Genomic DNA, 7,673 nt, shown 5'->3' on the forward strand with positions numbered 1-7,673 from the left:
AAAGAGGAGAATCACGCATTAGTAAACGATGATCATTCGAGGCGGACTCGTAATAATAAAAAATAAAATTATTTTCGCTAGTTTGACAAGTCTTCAATCACACGCTCAGTATGAGTGCGAGAGCTTATCAATCGTGGAATGTATAATTATAGAACTTGTCGAGCATCAAGTCACAAGATCGTCATCAGCTGCTCGCTCGTGGCTTATTATACGATTTTCTCTGTATATCAAGTATTCTCATAGATCTGGCGCCGCACGTACAGTGTCATACAATAGGCTCAGCCGTGTATAATATTTACCATAATATAAATACACGCACATATAAACGTTGTGAGTTACACAAATTTATCGAGTCACAGGGCGCGCGGCGCTGCTTTTATGTATTATACGCATATCGGTACCAGCGAGAGGCACTGATAAAATTGTCTTGCCGTGTGTCTGCTTCTGTGTATCATAAGCCGCGAGCTGAGCTGTTTTTGCGCGAGAATCGTCCGTCGTCGACAATTGCACTCCGCGATAAAGGCGATACGTATATATATTATTTATTTATAAATACAAATAACAACGCAGTCTTGATTCGACGAATTGTTGAAACTTTGTTAAACGGCCCAGCGCCCATACTATAATTATCGCGGCGACGAATTCATAATCCAATGGCCGTTCAAAACGATTGATAGCTAAGAAGTATAGTTATTTTCATTATTAGCAGCAAATGCATTTTATATATTGCATTGTAAGCTGACGTAACGATCGTCGCCTTTTGCACTGTAGTCTCTGCCGCGGACCAAACGATTGTTGTGTCTGCGTGTGTGTTCAGCAGTGTGCGATATACCTATATTTATCACGAAGTCATAAAACCCGCAGAGAGGAGCACATCTTCGTTTTCTTGGTTAGTGCGACGAGACGTTCGCAAATTTTTCGCACTCCTGCACAATTCGTGGAACCACTGCATAGTTTTTGAACTGTCGATTATGATGATAATTTTTTTGTTCATAGCAAGTCGTTCAAAGTGAGTGAACAGTCTTCATCATGAATCCAGTGAGTGTTGATAAAGAATTGCTGCAACAGGTGTTGCAGCTAATTCGGAAGCCTGGTTTTGATATTAAGTCTTTGACTTATCTGGACTTATTGGCCAAACATGTAAATACGGAGTTGAAAACGGGTTGGTACTAAAAAAATATTTTTCAAAGTGAATCACGTAATTACTTATACTCTGTTCATTTCTTATAAGGTGATAAAGCCATCCAAGAAATACTTACAGAATGGTTTGAAGAAGCCATGAATACTTGGACCAGTGACAATAAACCATCAGCGAATATTTCAATTTTTATTGTAAATTTGTTGGGAATTTTGTGCTCAGAAGAAGTTATACTTCTTAGATTTAACAAGCATAAGACTATTGATAAAGCTCTTATAATTTTTAATTATAAAAATGTTAATATGTCAGCTTCAATGAAAATGGCATACCTTCACTTTTTTGTAAGTTTGTTGAATCATGAAAGTGGTATGCAATGGATCTACACAGAAAAGATTTGGAAACAAGTTTTGATGATAGCACAATCAAATCATACAATCTATGTTACAAATGAATGTCAACATTTTTTATCAACGATACTCATTAATAGGTGCAGTGATAAACCTTTCTGCAAGGAAATAATTATCACTATGAGTGAACCATTCATTGAAGCAACTACAGCAGCAATGAGTAATACAGACATAACTTTTGGTAAATTTATTAATAAATTAACTATACTGTACAATTAGAATCATTCCATTAAATTCAATTAATAATTTAACAGGTGATCACATGTGTTTGGATAAAAATAAATTACTAATAACAACTATGAATCTACTTATTGCTGTTATGGAACATTCTGCATTTTATGATCTAGAAAATACCATTCCGGAACAATTGGAAGAAATTTTGGATTTAGAAAAACGGGCTAGAGGTTTATTGCAGGCTTGTATTAGTACATCATTAATGAAAACTGCTCACAAATTGTGCAAAATTATAATTTTTGCAAAGCTTAGAAATGCTATGAAAAAACCAGAGAATTCAGAGGAAGTAAGCGAAGAAGTCCTTCAAGAGTTTAGTGATAGTTTGTGTTCTAATTCTACTTTATTATTAAATAAGAAATTTTTAATAGAATTAATTAATTCTAAAAAAATGGGAATTATATATTGGAATCGGTTGTATAAGATAAAAAAGATTAAAGGAGCTACACCGTACAAATTTGAAGATCAAGCTATGACTTTGTTGGTACGTAATTTTATGAATTAATAAATAAATTAGTTAAATGATGTATTCTCAAATTATTTTTTGTTTCAGATACTACCATTATGTGTAGCCACAAAACCTGAATATAAGTTAGCTCATTCTTTATTTGTCGATTACATAAATAAAATATTTCATGTGACCTGCACATCAGTGCAAAGGTTGGGATATAACATACGTGAAGTACTAATGAAAGAACCAGTACCAGTGGAAAAAATTTGCATAACATCTATTGAAAATGCCCTGGAAGTTATTGATATTATAGATAGAGTAAGTATCTGTCTAGTTGTGATTTTTTAAATGATAAAAATTTTTATAATGATACTTTTCTTAGGAAACAGCTGTTTTGGCATTTCAAGCCATATGTCATACCCTGAAAAATTTTATCATGGAGTCAAAAACAAAAGGGGAAGATGGAAAAAATGATGAAACTGAAAAAATATGCTGCAAAGATCATCCTGAAGATTGTCCTTTATTTGACTTTTTACCCAAAAAAGTTAAAAAGGGAGTTGTTCCAATGAAACATTTTTTAGATGGCGATCCTATTGTAGAAAAACCTCTATTACTTGCAGCTTTATTAAAAGGAATGAATACATTTATTGAGAAATTTAAACTCAACTGGAAAGAGTGTGTTGAAACTGTCTGTATTTTATCTATTGCTTTAGATATTCTTGATTATCCTGGTGTTGATTCAAGGGTAAATTATTGAAAATAGTTACTACTGATATTATTACAAATGATAATAGGAGCAATGATAAGTTTATTTAATCTTTTTCAGGTTTGTGTTTTAGCATTGAAAACTTGTCAGATAGCTATAGAAAATTTCATGTCACCAAATTTAGTTTTACTGGTTGATAGTGATGATGAAACAAAACAACTTGGACCCACTTTGTTCAAGAGGATCCATGATACTCGTTGGGAAGTGCAAGATAGCGCTTTTGAATTACTAGGAACTATTGCAAAACTTTCAGAAATGAGTTAGTGGTTTTATTATACAATTTTATATTCATTGTGATTAAAATACTTTATTTTTCTGCAGAATATCCTCCTTTTCAACGATTCATACACGAAAATAATTTTATACCAGTTGCCATAGAAGTGATAAAGAGTGAAACGGAGAGTTATACACGTGCTGCAGCATTATCTTTTTTATCAAAATCCATTGGAGTGACTTATTTATGGACGAGGCAACTTGAAAAACTAGATTTACCGGTACTTAATTTTCGAATATTCTTTTAAGAATTCATGAATTTTAATTAATTAATCAAATAATTTAGGAATTGGCAATAAAGTTGATTACTACAGAGAAAGAAGGAATAGTCAGACGCGAGGCTGTTAGTCTTCTAACGAATTTGTACAAACATAAAATTTGGCCGTGAGTGTGATTATTTTCTTAACTTATTAATTAATTATAGATTATAATACTTTATTCAAAACATTGTTATAATGTAGAAATGAAATGGTTACGCGTATGGCCCAAACAATGGCAATAGCAGCAGTAAATGATCTGCATTGGGAAGTGAAACTTAATGCCTTACTATTCTGGCGACTTTTTATTAAAAATTGTTTGACAGATCAAGGTATGCTGGATGACTGCTTTCCTCCAAACTTATTTTGTAAAGAAGTCCGTAAAATCATCATTCTCAACGAAGATGAGATTAAACGCCGGCTTACCAAAACACTAGATTTGTTGGCAAGTCATTGTTGTTTAGGGGTACTAATTTTGATTTACTTCATAATATTTTCTTTGAAGATATGATATCATTTTTTAATTAAAAATATTATATAGGTACTCTTAACAACATTACACGATCAGAGTGACTTTGAAGTTACAAAGTTAGCAGCCATGGTAATAATAGAATTGCGTACCATTTTAACAAGATACAAAATCGATGCACCTATTGAAACAAAATCAGAGGAAATTATTCCAATAATTGAAAAACTTGAAGTGAAATCTAACACCAGAGAAAGGCTAGATGAGCGTGAAATGGACGCCGTTATTGATGATATTATTTTAACTTCAGATACCAATCTGTTGCCAACATTAAGCAGTCAACCAGACGAGCAGGATATTGCTGAAATTGAAAAAAATAATAAAAAAGTTTTAGCAGAACTTGCTCTTATTGATAGAAAACAATTTCTTCGGGAGATAATGCCATTTGACTTTGATTCTTATATTAAGAAAAAATCTGAATGGCTCAAAACTTATACTTCTAGTTTCAACTCAGTACTTGAGGATATAATTACTTTGAGTGATAACGACGATATGAACGTGATGGATTGTTATTGAAAAAAAAAAATAAAGTGATTTTATTACTTTTGTACCATAGTTAGATTACTGTGATAAATACTAAATGTAGCTGTTTTGGGGATTATACTGTTCTTGTGGATTGGTAAAAAATAAGTTTTTCACAATGCAAATTTAGTAAATGAAAAATTTCTTTAAAATATACCAAGTATTTAATCTTATTAGGGTTCAGTTGCCATTAAAAAATGAGGAAGTTTTTTCAACATATTTAGGTTTAAATTTTAGCAGGTGATGAAGCTTTAACAAACAATAAACAACCAATTTTCATAAAAAAATGTTTAATTATATTTTCATTTTTGGTATTTGTACATATACATTTAGTATTTGAATAAACGTTTATTTATACAAGAGTATTTTTATTTTTTTAGTCATTGATTAGAGATAGACAGAAAATGAATAACCTGCTTTGATTTCTAGTGGAAGATTTTAATGTTATAAAATATTTAAAAAAATAATGGCTCAAAGACCTTGCAATGATTAATGATCTATTAACATGGAAAAACTTATTACAAAAGATAATTACTTTGCAGAAGCAAAGAAAATTGATTGAAGATTCGATTTCTATTTTCACAAAAAACCATGTATATATTTCAAAAATATGTTACTGGTACTTTTAACTTAAATAAAATAAAAAATTCTTTTCAAAACCTACTAGAAAAATTCATATAATTTAAAATGTTCATAGAACATTTTTTCTTTTGGATGCCTTTTTCAAGGCACATAATCTTTTATAATCTTCTAGCTCATTGCAAAGAGCTCTGGCTCCCTTGTTGAACTCTTCCATACTTATTTCTCTCATCCAATTCAATTCTTTTTCCCATTTCTCATATATCATATCCTCTGGATCACTCATATTATTTTCTTCCTTATATTTATGTAAATTTAAGGCTTTTTCCTTCGTTGTCACCTGTTTATATTCCTCTTTTTCTTCTTTTATTATTTTTGTGGGTTTAGACACTAACGTGATTAGTTTTTCAGCTTTTACAGGTAAATCTATTACTTCTTCTACTCTTGTTAGTGTTACGGAACAATCTATAGGAGTCTCCAGATTTGCTTTATTTTGCAATTTATCTTGAACCCCCAGGATGCTGCTGGAGAGATAATAAAATTGAGATGGTTTCTTTGAGAAACTATTCCAAATTGAGCGTTTGTTGCTGTTTTCTTTTTCTTCTTTTTCTTTGGCAGGTGGACCAACAATTTTCACAATGTCTTTCCAACCAATCACTGATAAAGAGAGCTCTTCTGTTGAGTGTTGATAGGTCTGATGCCAATGTAGCTCGCTCAAAGAATTTTTATTAACTTGACAAACCACACACTGGTATTTCGATTCATCAACTAATTTGCGTTTTTTCTCTTGAAAACTTGCTGTATTTTCCTACAAATAAGAAAAAAGTTATTAGCCAATTCATTCTCAATTTTCAATTGAAAATTTTTGCAATTTATCAAAGAAATTCTACACGTTTGAGCGCTCAAGTGATACATATCCGCAATTGTCACATAACAGCCGCAAATCATAACCTCGTGCTAAATCACAATCGTTTGTATCCTACGGAGTATCAATAATAGTATCATTCAGTATCATTCCGATAAGGCAGAAAACCCCCAAGCGCCTCCAACCAAACGACGTGTTTATAATTCGGAATTTCGATTTGAAGTTCGGTAATTTAACATCGTTTGCTATAAACGCCAATGCTCGTTTTGTCTACAAAGATTCACGCCGGCTGCGATTCGTAAAAAAATTATGAAACGAAGGCGAAATTTCGGTGACATTAAAATTTTCGAAGACTCACCACCGTCTTAAGATTTAGCACGCGTTGTTGAGATGTAGAAGACGATTCGGCGCTGCTGACTTCAGCCTCGGCAGGCATTGCGCACTGAGGTTGTTTCGGTTCATTAAAAAAATATCAAAAAAAGTAACTCGTGAATTCGCGATATATAATCTCTCGTCGATTGCACTTGCACTTGCAGCGCGACAAAATATGCTGCGTATTCTCTACATTGAATGCGTTTATTTTAAATCCCTTTGATGCTACGAAGGACTGCGATAAATTATCGATACTTGAATTTAAGAGGCACTGCGTAATTTGGACAAGCTCAAAACCGTAACACTTGTGTTTTTATTTTGGTACAATACACGCAGGATGGGACTATGGGAGGACGACTCCGCGCACGCGGATGGGTCGGTCGAATGTCGTCGGAGTTTCGAAACAACAACGGTCATTGTGCGCGAGTCGAGGTTATGTGCTAAATGCATAAAAAAGATTTTTCCGATAAAATTGCGCGCGCGAATATTTTTCGAGCTCTGGGGGAGTCAGGAGAGCCTCGAGTGGCCACCACCGCAGCCGGCCTGCGGGGCGCGGGCCGCTTCGTTACAGTGCACGAGTTTACACCTGCATAGTACTATACATGTGTGTCTGTGTACACGTGCCGAGACCTGCGGCAGCCGCGAGAGCTGTCACTTTTTTACCGCGAAAAAGTCGCACATTTTGCGTATTTCTGGGCGCGTAATGTATAGCTCAAATGCTTGTTTACAAAATACCCGACCTTTACGAATATTTTTTTTCAAACGCTCACGCGAAGGTCGTTATTTTTTCCCTCCTACAGAAAACCTCGTTGATTCTTAGTAAAAAGTTATTGATATTCGGATAGAAAACGCAATTGGAAATTTTTGTATTCTTGCCCCGAACTTCAGAGACCCGTTTATAAAATAAAAATGTAATCAAACTTGTACATACTTAGAAAGTGACTGCACTACAGAGTTCACAAAACTGGCACAAAATATTGGTTGACTGACCTTCACGAATCACGGTTCATGACCATGTGGCTCGCGCAGGCTGCTGAGTGCGGGCACGTGTCTTAGTCGCATGCGCGTGTCGGTCATTTCTGGAACTTTTGTGAACACTGAACACTACAGATGGAATTTCAAATTTTGAGGATTACAAGGAAGTAAAGACCTTCTCGAGCTCAGATCATCCGGAAGCATAATCGAAAAAAATAACGAATGATTTCATTCGAAATGCACGAAAAGCTCGATGGTCGTCACGCGTAATTGGCATTGGTTTATAACTTTTATTATGCATATTATATTCT

At 33.8% G+C, this 7,673-nt stretch overlaps 2 protein-coding genes across 3 annotated transcripts; one reads left to right on the forward strand and one right to left on the reverse strand.

The window, feature by feature from the left end:
* The first annotated feature begins 263 nt into the window (after positions 1-263).
* LOC106649573 lies at positions 264-4,936 on the forward strand. Its single transcript, XM_014367033.2, has 11 exons — positions 264-889; positions 997-1,162; positions 1,232-1,726; positions 1,800-2,260; positions 2,330-2,545; positions 2,610-2,972; positions 3,054-3,252; positions 3,315-3,487; positions 3,553-3,650; positions 3,728-3,989; positions 4,065-4,936. Exons 2-11 carry the CDS (start codon positions 1,030-1,032, stop codon positions 4,563-4,565), a joined length of 2,901 nt encoding a protein of 966 aa, XP_014222519.1. The 5' UTR covers positions 264-889; positions 997-1,029; the 3' UTR covers positions 4,566-4,936.
* A 277-nt stretch (positions 4,937-5,213) lies between these two features.
* On the reverse strand, positions 5,214-7,412 carry LOC106649623. Of its 2 annotated transcripts, none has more exons than XM_014367098.2 (2): positions 6,374-6,863; positions 5,214-5,958 (listed from the first exon to the last, which is right to left on the reverse strand). In XM_014367098.2, exons 1-2 carry the CDS (start codon positions 6,449-6,451, stop codon positions 5,263-5,265), a joined length of 774 nt encoding a protein of 257 aa, XP_014222584.1. In that variant the 5' UTR covers positions 6,452-6,863; the 3' UTR covers positions 5,214-5,262. The 2 variants fall into 2 exon arrangements, 1 of the variants encoding a protein (XP_014222584.1); XR_001339302.2 differs by lacking the exon at positions 6,374-6,863 and adding an exon at positions 7,319-7,412 and having other exon boundaries at positions 5,876-5,958.
* Positions 7,413-7,673: the final 261 nt, after the last annotated feature.

The sequence above is a fragment of the Trichogramma pretiosum genome, unplaced genomic scaffold, assembly GCF_000599845.2.
Source record: "Trichogramma pretiosum strain Unisexual culture from Peru unplaced genomic scaffold, Tpre_2.0 scaffold37, whole genome shotgun sequence".
NCBI lineage: Eukaryota > Metazoa > Arthropoda > Insecta > Hymenoptera > Trichogrammatidae > Trichogramma > Trichogramma pretiosum.

Bases quoted from the DNA above. Each gene is read 5' to 3' on its own strand.
- LOC106649623 (XM_014367098.2), bottom strand. From the start codon at position 6,451: ATGCCTGCCGAGGCTGAAGTCAGCAGCGCCGAATCGTCTTCTACATCT. The intron at 5,959-6,373 runs GTGAGTCTTCGA...TCTTATTTGTAG, and splicing joins TGCTAAATCTTAAGACGGTG to GAAAATACAGCAAGTTTTCA.
- LOC106649573 (XM_014367033.2), top strand. From the start codon at position 1,030: ATGAATCCAGTGAGTGTTGATAAAGAATTGCTGCAACAGGTGTTGCAG. The intron at 3,488-3,552 runs GTACTTAATTTT...CAAATAATTTAG, and splicing joins TTGAAAAACTAGATTTACCG to GAATTGGCAATAAAGTTGAT. The intron at 3,990-4,064 runs GTACTAATTTTG...AATATTATATAG, and splicing joins CAAGTCATTGTTGTTTAGGG to GTACTCTTAACAACATTACA.